Raw genomic sequence first — 13,045 nt, forward strand, 5'->3', positions numbered from 1 at the left:
AATCCGAAAGTGAAGGTGGAGGTAGGGGACGATTATGGCCAAGGAGGTGCGTGTGCATGGACGTCGGAGGACCTGGCTGAGGAGATCGCCAGGGCGTCGGAGCCCAGAGGCCGCTTGAGGGAGGACGTTCGAGTGATGGCCGCTGAAGCGGGCATGAGTGCTTCGTCGACTGTGCTTCGCGCGGACCGAAGGGGTGACGTCGACGTGGCGGGACGAGGAATCTGGGGCTCACGATGTAAACAAACATGGCGGCGCCCAGTTCCCGGCTGCGTCCATATCTGTTAAGACCCCGAAGTATTCCGGTAAGGCAGATTGGGAAGCTTTTCATGCTCAGTTTGAACTGGTAGCTCATTTTAGGGGGTGGTCGAATGAAGATAGGGCACTGCAGTTGGCTTTATGCCTCACGGATGATGCTCTGGCCTGTTTGATATTGATTAGCCCCGAGGACAGACGTGATTATGGTGCTTTAGTGGGAGCACTGAGGAGGCGCTATGGACAGTGTGTACAGCCCGGGCTACTGCACTCCGAACTGAGTAATAGACGCAGGCAGCCTGGAGAGCCTCTACGGGTACTAGCTAATGACATTGAGAGCCTCTCTCGGCGGGCATATGCTCACATGCCCCCCTCCGGCAGAGCGAGCTAGCACGGGACCAGTTCATACAGGCGCTCTCTCCTACGGAGCTGCGCATACAGACCCAGCTGGCTCATCCTGAGTCATTGCAGATAGCCTTGGAGAGGGAGCTGGTGTGGGCTGGGGCTTTGGTGGGGGTGCAGGGAGACAGACCATCTGTGCGAGCTGGGGGGCAGAGCAGCCCGGAGCCGGAAAAGCCTGCATGGGTGGCTGAAATGACAGAACTCATTCGTGCTGTGTCGCTACAGGCGGCACGAAACACACGCCCTGGTCCCAGGGTCTGCTGGGGTTGTGGCCAGCCAGGCCATCTGCGCCGGTATTGCCCCATGTCCCCCAGAGCTCAGGGAAACGGCTCGGGGTCCGCATAGACCGGGTAGTGCGGACCCCTGGTTTTCTATCCCAACCACCATCTTCTTCAGGAGGAGCCCACCGGCACAGACAGGGAAGCAAGGCTCCACTTCCCCCAGAAGCAGACGAGGGCAAGCGGATGGAGCCTGTTGTTGTGGTGGGCCGGACCTGTGTTGGGGACTTTTGTCATGTCACTGTGGAGGGGGTGCCCTGCACCGCCCTGGTGGACACTGGGTCCACAGTAACCCTGGTGAGGCCAGATATTGTGCCAGGTTGGACTTAGTGTGAGCCTACAACTGTGCAGCTCCGCACAGTCACAGGTGAGCTGGCACCCATGAAAGGGAAGGGAATAATGACTCTGACAGTAGGGGGCAGGACTGTGCGTCATCCTGTGTGGGTGGCTGCTGTGCAGGACCCTTGTATCCTGGGGTTGGACTTTCTTAGGAGCACAGGCTGCCAGTTAGACCTAAATAGGGGCACACTGAGCTTCTAGGGAGGGCCGGAAGTCACCATGGCCCCCCCTAATGTCACATTCACTCAACCAAACAAACCCTTTACTCCAACAGTTAAAGCAGCAGAGATCATGGCTGCCCCCCCTCCCCCACATCTGTGTGTGACTTTTCCCCAGCCCCCGACACCTACGGCGGTGTGTTACATTCCCCCAGCTACCTCCACGACACAGCCCTCTGTGAGCCCGAGCGGCGCCCCCCCCCAGCCCAGCTACCCCAGATGGGAGAGGAGAGGACACTGTCTGCAGTGAGGGAGATATGGGGGAGGAACTGTGTTGGTCTTGACCCCGAGCAGCAGGAACGGTTGTGGCAGTTGCTGTTTGAATTCAGACAGCTTTGCGCTGAGTGAGGAAGAGGTGGGTCAGACTCATCTGGTGCAGCATGAGATCGACACAGGTGATGCTCGACCCATCAAGATGCGTCCCTGCCATATCCCGCTGGCACGCCAGGAGGCGGCAGACAAGGCTGTGTTGGAGATGCAGCGGGCAGACTTCATTGAGCCCTCAGACAGCCCCTGGGCGGCGCCAGTCATCATGGTTCCGAAGAAGGGGGGCAAGCTGAGGTTCTGTGCGGACTACAGGCGGCTGAATGAGGTAACCAGGAAGGACTCATACCCCATACCACGTATCGATGAGTCGCTGGACCTGGTTAGGGGGTCCTCCTGGTTCTCCTCACTAGACCTCCGCAGTGGCCACTGGCAGGTGCCCCTCTCCCCAGAGGCCAGAGCCAAAACTGCGTTCTCCACTAACAGAGGACACTGGCAGTTCAAGGTCCTGTGCTTTGGCCTGTGCAACGCTCCAGCTACTTTTGAGCGTTTGATGGACAGGGTGCTGGATGGCATCCCCCGACAGCAGTGTCTGGTATACCTCGATGACATCCTGGCCCATGGCAGCTCCTTCCAGTCAGCCCTGGGGGCGCTACGGCGTGTGCTGGAGAGGGTGGCTGCCGCAGGTCTGAAGCTCCACCCCGAGAAGTGCCACTTCATGAGGAGAGAGGTGTCCTTCTTGGGCCACCGAGTGGGGTAGGAGGGGATCAGCACCATGGAGGACAAGGTAGGGGCTGTTAGAGACTGGCCCACCCCCACCGACCAGCGTCAGTTGAAGAGCTTTCTGGGCCTGGCCTCGTACTACAGAAGGTTTGTACGGAGCTTCTCAAGCGTCGCTGCTCCCCTGAACCGCCTGCTGCCGAAGGACAAGGCTTTCACTTGGACAGTGGAGTGTGAGGAGGCGTTCAAAACCCTCAAACGTGCACTGATCGAGGCCCCCGTGCTCGCCCCCCCTGACCTCACCTTGCCCTTTATCCTGGACACAGACGCGAGCAATGTGGGCATGGGTGGGGTGCTGGCCCAGGTGGGGCCAGGGGGGGAGAGAGTGGTGGCGTACTTCAGCAAAACATTTGACAAACATGAGCGCCGCTACTGTGTCACCCGGCGGGAGCTCTTGGTTGTTGTGGCTTCCGTCAAACACTTCAAGTACTACCTGGGTGGCCTGCCCTTTACTGTAAGGACTGACAACTCTGCTCTCCAGTGGCTCATGTCTTTCAGAGGGGCAGGTGGGACGCTGGTTGGAGGAGCTTCAGCCGTATGACTTCACAGTGGTGCACAGGGCAGGGGCACGCCACTCCAACGCCGACGCCATGTCCCGTCGGCCCTGTACTGCAGACGGCTGCCACCACTGTGAAAGGAGAGAGGGACGGGAGAGAGCTGTGTGCAGAGGAGGAGGTCTGTGCCACAGTGTGTCGGGCGAGCGGGCCTGTCTGCTGTGAGCTGCAGACTGTCGACGTGGCTGAATGGGGGCAGCAGCAGGGACGGGACACAGACCTACAGCCAGTGCTACAGTGGGTAGAGGCGCAGGTGAGGCCACCGTGGGAAGAGGTGACATCGCTCTCACTCGTGACCAAAGGGTTGTGGTCAAAGTTTGAGCGACTGCGGCTGGCTGATGGCGTGTTACAGCGGGCATGGAAGGAGTCAGCTACGGGAGAGGAGAGGTGGCAGGTGGTGGTCCCAAAAGCACTGCGGGAGGCTGTGCTCCAGAGTACTCATGGGGGGGTGGGGACTGGACACTTTGGAGTCACAAAAACACTGCGCCGCCTCCGTCAGGGCTTTTACTGGAGGCAGCACAAGAGGGATGTGGAGGACTTTTGCCGCCGCTGTGACAACTGCACAGCGAGAAAGGGCCCCCCAGGCCGCTCTCATGCTCAGCTCCAACAGTTCCCAGTGGGGGCTCCCATGGAGAGGGTGGGAGTGGATGTAGTTGGGCCGTTCCCCACCACAAACAGCGGAAACCGCTGGGTGCTCACAGCCATGGACTATTTCACAAAATGGCCCGAGGCCTATGCTCTGCCTGACCAGGAGGCAGAGACCATCGTCGACGCCCTGACAGCGGGGATGTTCAGCAGGTTTGGAGCCGCGGAGTCCATCCACAGCGACCAAGGCAGAAACTTTGAGTCCCGTGTGTTCGCCACCATGTGTGAGAGGCTGGGTATGCACAAGACCCGCACTACTCCTCTCCATCCTCAAAGTGATGGCCTTGTGGAGCGCTTCAACAAAACGCTTGGACAGCAGCTGGCCATCGTCTCTTCCAAACACCAGCGTGACTGGGACAAGCACCTGCCTATGGTCCTCATGGCATGCCGCTCTGCTGTTCAAGACTCCACCTCCTGCACGCCTGCCCTCCTCATGCTGGGGAGAGAGATCCGCACCCCTGCCCTCATGTTCCCCGGGGCCGGAGTATGCCCGGAGACTCCAGGACCGCTTGGAGACAGCCCACACCTTCGCCAGAGAGCAGCTGGTGAATGCAGGTGTGAAGCAGAAGAGGAACTATGACGTGCACACCCGGGGAAGCACTTTGTGGCTGGGGAGCTGGTCTGGGTCTACAGCCACCTAAGGAAAAAAGGCAGATGCCCCAAGTTGGACAGTCACTGGGTGGGACCCTGCAGTGTCCTGGAGAGGGTAGGGGAGGTTGTTTACCGGGTGCAGCTTCCTCCCAGGGGGAGAAAGGTGGCACTGCACCGGGACAGGTTAGCCCTATACAGAGGGGCCTCTTCTCCCCAAACCCCAGGGACCCCCACAATTCCCCTCTCTGGCAATGACATTTTCCAAGCACCCACCCCCAGGTGCCGCAGACAAGGCTCCAGACAGCCCACTCCCCCTGTCTCCCTCCCTGTGTCACCGCGTGGTTCCCCAGAGCCACGGACTATTACCCGTTCCCGCTTCCTTGTCCCCCATATCCCTGCCTTCATCCCCTGGTTCCCAGAGGGGCACTCTGCGACCATCACGGCCACGCAGGCAAAGGAGACCTCCGGGTCGCTTCAGAGACTTTGTTTGTTCCCTCGGGGACGAGGGACTTTGTGGTGGGGGGGCTGTGTAGTGACCCGCACAGACAGCTGTGTGTTATGTGTTAGGCTGGTAGGTGGTTGTGTTGTACTTACTTACATGTCGCGGGGTCCGACATGCCAATCAACCTGCTATCTGCCAATCACGGGAATGCCTGGAATGTTCTGATGCCGGGCATCCTGGCGGTTGGTGGAGTGGCGTGGAGGGGGGTTGGGCAGGGGGATGGAGCATTGGAAGTTAAGACCAGGTTTAGCCTTTGTTCTCTCTCTTATGTCTGGCCTTCACAAGAGAAGGTCACGGTTGGCTTGTTGTTATCTTTCATTTATTTGGCGTGGGCTACGGCCAAACAGTAGCCTGTGTAAAGTTGGGTTAATAAACCGTCAATTCGTAAACTCAATCCTCTGTCTGGACAATTGTTCCTTTATGATCTAATAATTACAATATTAACAATGTACTTGATAGAAACAGCCCAAAATTGCACGTCATGCAATGCACGACTCACCATCCAACTCCGCACTCACGCACTGTACAAAATATACTGTAACGACCCTGGGTTTGTAAGCGCGGATATCGACACTGTCGCTTGAGCATGCTTTTGGGGCACAGTCGATATCGCGCTGGACTTCGGGCTAAAAGGTCAAGGGTTCGAGGCCTGCTCCCTGCCTGTTTCATTACAATACGACCCCACCACCAGACACAGCAAGTTGCTGGCTAGCATTAGCTGAAATTCTCTACAACAACTATGCACAAACGCACGCTGCATCTTGTGTATGATGTTCTAATAACATTTACAAAATTGTACATTCAAACCATCACTTGGGAGCAAAAAAATCACTTTTGATGTACAGTGCTAACTGAAACATCCACCTTCGTAAGCAAGCCACGCAAACCAGCCAATAAGATGCCATGTTGAGTAGGTGAAGGCAAGACAAAACTAAAACCCCATAGGCTTAACAATAATGTGGCAAGGGGAATCACCAATATAACCCTGTAACACTTGCACAAATCAATATAATAAAATTGTATTATCATTTGTACAGGATAGACGTGGTGTAGGCTTCACAGTTCAATGAAATTCTTACTGGCAGCAATTTCATTCACTCATCGGGCTATGTCAATTTTATCATGTCATGTTGATCTACGCTCTTAGAAAAATAGTTTTTCAGCAGTCCCCATAGGATAACCCTTTGGTTCCAGGTAGAACCCACTTTGGAAAGGGTTCTACTTGGAACCAAAAGGGCTAATCTGGAACCAAAAATATTTATTCAAAAGGGTTCTCCTATGGGGACAGCCGAAGAACAATTTTAGGTTAATCTAGATGGCACTTTTTCCCCCAGAGTGTAGCATTGATCTAGTCTAGTGCATGTGAGCATGTGATGCAAGGCATTGCGCAATGACAGTCACGACAGATTTCTCTCCATGTTTTAATTATAGCTATATCCCCACCAAACCGTTTGACCTTATAAAAAGACATGAGCAAAAAAGAAAAAAACTGTAGAAACGAATAAGATACACGACCTCGTCAGTTCTACCAGCTAATGTGAGATTTTTAGATTACAACATTTGAGGACACAATTTAAGGGCCTATGTATTTATAAATAAATAAAATATTCAGCTACAATAATACCACAAAGCTGGCCATCTTTTCCCCTTTCTTTCTGGCTGCCCTCCCCCTGGCATTTTACATTGACATTTTAGTCATTTAGTAGACGCTCTTATCCAGTGACTTACAGTTAGTGCATTCATCTTAAAATAGCTAGGTGGGACAACCACATATCAAAGTCATAGTAAGTGCATTTTCCTCAAAGTAGCTATCAGCAGTCAGTGACAGTAAGGTGGAGAAAAAAAGTTCACGTTTGTTTATGTCATGTACACATGGAGTAAACAGTGCAATGAAATGCTAACTTGCAGGTTATCCTCTTGATAGCGCAAAAACAACGATAGAAAAAGTAAGTAGGTAAGTGAATAAATACAAGCTCAATGAAATAAATTCACTTTTTATTATTTATTTTTTAAACAAATAGTTACATAGCCTATATGGAAATAACAGACATGAGCCAAGCATGTTAAGCTGTAGAATGGAATAGGTTATATTATGTCTACGATTCATTTCATTTGGTCAGTTCTACCCCCTCAACATTGCTAATTTTAAACAGGGTTAAATATAATGTTGCAAGGTTCAGCTTCAGTCCAAAGCGGGACACTGCGTTACTGTCAAAAGATATGTGGTTCAGTCAGAAAAACATCATTTCTTTCTGGAACAAAAACCTCTTGGAAAGAGGAAACCTAGGCCTAATGACGCCACTCATAATTCCATTACATTGTTTTCTTTCCTCTGTCACGTTTGTGTGGTTGTTCCTTAGGATTGCTAGCAATAGTGAATCATATTACGCTAACGTATTACATGTTCTGCAATAATTAAGGGCATGTGGCGTATTTGAATTTTGACCATACCTAGCAGTTTAAACCTTGAGTCTGGCGCACAGTTCACTACTGGACCGTTGTCATCCGTGATTAGTGACGATTGATAGGGTAGATTTATAGGACTACTGTTCAACTCCTATTGTACACGTTCTCACCTTCCAATATTTTATGAATTGACCAATTGAATATGTCAACTTTCAGGATGAATCAAACCACCGTATTTTTGATTCACCAATATATTCTCTAAGTAAAGGCTTTCCAAACCTGTTTTTTTATTAATAAATTCTTTCCGAACCCTAAATAATATACAAGATCAGAGTATTTTTTAATTAGTGCTGAAATGAGACGAATATGCGCGTATTTAAACTACTTTCTTTCATTGATCTCTAATATTCTGAACATTCTCTCCATATATTCTAGTGAGTCTGTTGAGAAAATTTGACTTAAAAAGGTACTTCACACCAAATTTAAAGGGATAGAAATAAATTAGAAATTTAGAAATAAATGTACTGAAAACTACTTTGAATGAAACTCCACCGGAAAATCTGTTTGCCAGGTAGTAGGAGGGTTTTCAGTGGTTGGATTACATTTATTCAGCATGTGCAAGGGAACCACACCCGCAAAGCACATTACACACCTGTTATGTGTTTGGTGTGTCAAAGGGCTGGGTATGGTGACAACTAAAAAAACATATTTCCATTATACAATAGACTTCTATTTTGAAAGTATGTGTGTTAATTATTTTGTCACATGCATAAGTGTTCCTCTGAGTGGATGTGCATGCATCTGTTTGCAATACATGTTGAGTGGGTATATACCCGTATGTGTTTTGGCAACAGGGGGTTTACATATGCACTCATAACACCATTATGAAATCATGCAAATCAAGTGTTATTTGTCACATGCACCAAATACAACAGGTGTGGGTAGACCTTACAGTGAAATGCTTACTTACAAGCCCTTAAAAAATAAATCTAAGAAGTTTTTAACCAAGAAAAAACAGTGTTGAGAAAATATTTACTATAAACTCAGACCCGAGGAAGGCACAGTGATGCCGAAACGTTGGTAAATACCCATTAAATTGCTGGGAGTTTATACATGGAGAGTGCAACTTTATTTTGATAGTTTATAGTTTATTCGCCGTTAGTCAGCACCTCCACACAAACTATTACTCTGGGTGTGCACCTGCTCATGTTTTTTTATAGAGAAAATATTTACTAAAATAAACTCAAATCAGAAATAAACATGAACGATGAAAAAAAGATATTAAGGAGCAACAAAAAAAACATTCATAACATCAATCAGGTTTTATGTAAAGGGCCCTCTTCTCATCCTCTCTTCCCTCTTTACTTTCCTCCCTCCTTTTTAGACGTCCTGATTCTTGAGAACAGCCATCCCGCCGCTCCACCAACTGCTGTTCTAACACCAGCCGCTGTAGCCACTCCTGAAAGCCCTGCAGCACCTAGAGGAAGACCGCACACATCGCTGTTCCACATACGAGATACAAATATCCTTACATTACCAATTAAAATTATAAATGACTCTCTCAGCTGCTCCTCACACACCTTCTGCAGCTGCTGTAGTCGCTCCTGAAAGCTCTCTCTCCTCGACTCCTCCCTCCCCTTCAGACGCTCCACCAACTGCTGCTCTAACACCTCCCACAGCCTCTGTAGCCTCTCCTGAAAGCCCTGCAGCACCTAGAGGAAGACCACACACATTGCTGTTCCACATACGAGATACAAACATCCTCACTGTTGTGAAGGGTCATGGCTCTTATCCCAATTACCTTCTGGCCACGCCCCCTCCCTGCAACTCACCACACCTGATCAAGCCTTTACCTTACCTACTAAAATTACCTTGTCTTTTCGTGTATGCAATAAAGTGACAACTATTTCTTGCACTTTTACTACTGGCCCATAGTGGAAGCTTACCTACATCGGGGCAGAAATCTCAGAGACCAATTGGTACACTCTGATTTACCACCCCAAGATATTCCTGAACAACCTCTATTTGCGCCCCTACTGGATGGAAATTACAAGTGTAATGGCTGTGCCCAATGCAATGGCACTTATAAATGTAGATCCTTCAAACACCCACAAACAGGGAAATCGATCCCCATCAAAGGTGTTATCACCTGCTCCACTAAGACAGTTATTTATCTTATAACTTGTCCTTGTGGTAAAAATTATGTGGGTAAAACAAAGCGTGAATTAAAAGTACGTATCGCAGAGCATCGTAGTACCATTAGGTGCAAAAACTTGACTTACCCAGTTGCGGCCCACTTTTTGGAAGCAAACCACTCGATTTCGTCTCTGCGTTATATTGGCATCGAACATGTCACCCTCCCTAGGAGAGGGGGTGACCTTGATAATTTATTGTTAAAACGAGAGGCTGCCTGGATCTTTAATTTAAAGACCCTTGCTCCCTTCGCTCTCAACGTAGACTGATCTGAAGCCATTCTTGTGATTTTTGTGACTTTGCCATTGTAATTGTTTGTAAGCTTGTGTAGTCTAAAAGGAATCTATGATCGTATGCTATCCATTTGTTTTTTGTATGGTGTTCTCTGTATGCCATTTTTTATATTTGAGAATTAACCAATGATATTAGGCCACATTTGGCCATAATTACAGACACCTGTGTGTCTTTTGACACTATATAAACGAGTCATCCCGCAGTGTTTGTGATTATACCCTGATGAAGACAGCTTGGCTGTTGAAACGTTGGACATAACATTTTTGCATCTGAGCTCCTAGAGTGTGCGGCTCTCCTTTGTTTTCTACTCCGCTGGCCAGCACCTCGCCTAAATAGGTGTGCCTTTCTTTTTCTTCTAGCTTACCTACATGAACCAGCCTTAGCCTATAGTCCTGGGCTCTAGAGGACAAATATTAATTTGACTTACATGACCAATTTATCAATGATAAATTCATCTGACAAACCTCCTGCAGCAGCTGCTGTAGCTACTCTTGTCTCTTCTCCTTCCTCCTTTTCAGGTGTCCTAGTCCTTGAGGCCAGCCATCCTGCTGTTCCCCCAACTGCTGCTCCAACACCTCCCACGGCTGCTGTAGCCGTTGCAGAGAGCCCTGCAGCACCTAGAGAAGAACACACACGTCACTATCCCATATATGAGAAACAAACATGCTTACATTACACTGCCACTCACACACCTGCCGTAGCTGCTGCCGTAGCTGCTGTAGTAGCTGCTGCCGCTCCTGAGAACCCTGCTCCTGCGGCCACCCATCCCACGGCTCCACTTACTGCAGCTGCAACACCTCCCACCGCCGCTGTAGCCACTCCTGAAAGCCCTGCAGCACCTAGGTTGACCACATACACATCTGTTACTGTCCCACATTTAAAAAAAATCCAAACAGCAATGATAAACGATATCAAGTCACGTGATTTAGTAAGTTCTGACATCACAAAAACCACCATTGTCTATCTTTATTTCATTCGAAAGACTGTAACTTTCTTCGTATTTACCTGCTGACTGTAGAGCAGCAACAAGACCCCCTGCTGCTATCCCACCTCCATTTACCACGGCCGCTGCAGACATCATGCTTGCTGCATATGATCCAGCAGCAATCCCACCAGCAGTGAATCCTATCGCTCCAAGGACAACTGGTGCCATTGCCACTGCCGCAACTATGAAGGCCCAGCAGAAACACTTGAGCAAGCAACCAAAAACATACCTGGCCCCATGTTATATGAGGTTGACAAGTATCACTGTCATGTGAATGTTTGGCCTAAACAACAAAACCAAGTAGTAATACATCTGTAAAATTATTTGAAGCTGGTAATTGATCATTTGAATTCATGCTGACTAAATAAATAATCTTACCTGCTCCCACTGTTGCTGTTGCTGCTGCAGCAATTGTACCTGTTCCTAAATGGTAAAGAAAATATTGCTTATTTTATGATAACCTCCTTTTATGTCAACTCAACTTGTAATTCACCCAATCAATCAGAGTAACCTTGGTTGTTGATTGTAAACTAGGTACTCACCATATTGGATTCAAAAGGTTAAAAGGACTTTTACTCAAGAAAAATGTTCTAGCCTGTCAGTTGACCCTTCATATAGTCCCAAAATAGAATTATATACATTGCATACCTAATAGCTATCCTTCCTGGGAAAAAAATCTATGATTATGCTTTTTGACACAAAACGCATTATCATAAGATATTTTCCAGGACTTCTGGTCATGCGGAATACCACTTGAAACCTATGAGTGTCATGGAGGTGGCTTTGGGACTAGTGGGCTTTAGCTCAGTGGGCTAATAGTTTCAAAGAACATGGGTGACCCAAAATGGATACACACAGGACACACATCCTTACATTATAAGAGCAAAGAAGAAACCGACAAAGTCAATCATCAATGATAAATTCTACTCAATAAGTCATATGATCTAAACACTATAATCACAAACACTACCATTGGCTTCCTTTATTCCAAAGCTTTCTTTGATTTTACCTATTGCGGCGCCCCCTGCAGTTGCTCCAGCAGCAACCCCAACAGTAGTCAAACCTGCCACTCCCAGGGCAACTGGTGCCCCCACCACTGCCGCAGCTGTGAAGGCCCAGCAGACAAGAGCATGCAACGAGCAAACAACCAAAAACATACATGGCTCCCTGTTATAGGAGGTTTGACAATGGTATCACTATAATGTGAATGACTTAGGCCTAAATGACAAAAGTAGTAACACAACTGTGAAATTATTTGAAGGTAACACCTAGAAAGGGCTTAACCAATAATGTTCAGAGCATAGACTAGAGATTCCTTTTCTTATACTGACAATTATTGTGCCATTTATATTGTGTTTCTTATTCTGGCAATTATTGTTCCATTTACGTTGTTTGAACTTATCAAAAGTATGTTTACAATGGATTTTGACCAGAACGTTTTTTTGTTGTTGCAGAAATCAACAAATATAATACAGATCAATCAGATTTGTGGAGTTATTGGATCAAATAGAATATTCATGCTGACTAAATACATAATCTTACCTGCTCCCACTGTTGCTGCTGCTCCTGTAATGATCATCCTTTTTCCTAAATAGAAAATAAAATATTGCTCTTTTATGATAACCTGCTTGTTGATACAGCTACTGTATGTGTTAGCCAGCAAGTCAACTTGTAATTCACCTAATCCACAACAGTAGCCTAACCTATTGTAGTTTGTTGAAAGTAAACTAGCTATTCACTATTTGGGATTTGAAAGGTTAAAAGGGTGCATTTTACTCATAAACCATCCTCTAATCCAAGGGGGGAAAAGTACGGCTCGCAAAACATGTATATTTTTTTACCCCTTTTTTTCTCCCCAATTTCGTGGTATCCAATTGGTAGTATTGAGAATTTTCCAGAACATGTGTGGCCATTATATATTTCAGGCCATTATCCATTTCAGTCCACACAGCTATCCTACATTTACTACCTGTAAAATATCCATGACACAAAACACATCATCATGGATATTTTCCAGGATTGCTAGTCATACTTAATATCACTTGACAACAGGAAACCTATGAGTGTCATGGAGTTGGCTTTGTGAGTTTGGTGGGCTTTAGCTCAGTGGTCTAATACTTAAGAGGAATACAGATGACCCAAGATGGATACAGACATGTGACCTGTATTGCTGTGACCTGGATTCAACACATTATGTTCTGTTATTAAATATATGTTTGCTTTGGTAAATTCCAAAAGTGTTGTGTACTTAACACTCCCTGGCCAACTATTAAATGTTTTCATAAGTATTTATGACCTTTAAACATTATGGGTGCATGTTGCTATTCGTACAAATATTGAAT

The 13,045-nt window shown here is 47.6% G+C and overlaps 1 protein-coding gene across 3 annotated transcripts in view; it reads right to left on the reverse strand.

Annotated features, from left to right (window-relative positions):
* Nucleotides 1-6,803: 6,803 nt before the first annotated feature.
* LOC139530750 (spidroin-1-like) overlaps nucleotides 6,804-13,045 on the reverse strand; it is a 30,406-nt gene continuing 24,164 nt past the window's right edge. For 2 of the 3 annotated variants that reach the window (XM_071327416.1, XM_071327418.1), the window contains 4 exons: nucleotides 10,411-10,557; nucleotides 10,183-10,335; nucleotides 8,812-8,943; nucleotides 6,804-8,708 (listed from right to left, as the gene is read on the reverse strand). In XM_071327416.1, coding sequence (XP_071183517.1) covers nucleotides 8,593-8,708; nucleotides 8,812-8,943; nucleotides 10,183-10,335; nucleotides 10,411-10,557 — 548 coding nt within the window. In that variant the 3' untranslated portion in view covers nucleotides 6,804-8,592. The remainder of the gene's footprint in view (nucleotides 8,709-8,811; nucleotides 8,944-10,182; nucleotides 10,336-10,410; nucleotides 10,558-13,045) is intronic. The other variant, XM_071327417.1, reaches the window with a different exon arrangement.

This window comes from Salvelinus alpinus, chromosome 9 (assembly GCF_045679555.1).
Source record: "Salvelinus alpinus chromosome 9, SLU_Salpinus.1, whole genome shotgun sequence".
In the NCBI taxonomy this organism is placed as follows: Eukaryota; Metazoa; Chordata; class Actinopteri; order Salmoniformes; family Salmonidae; genus Salvelinus; species Salvelinus alpinus.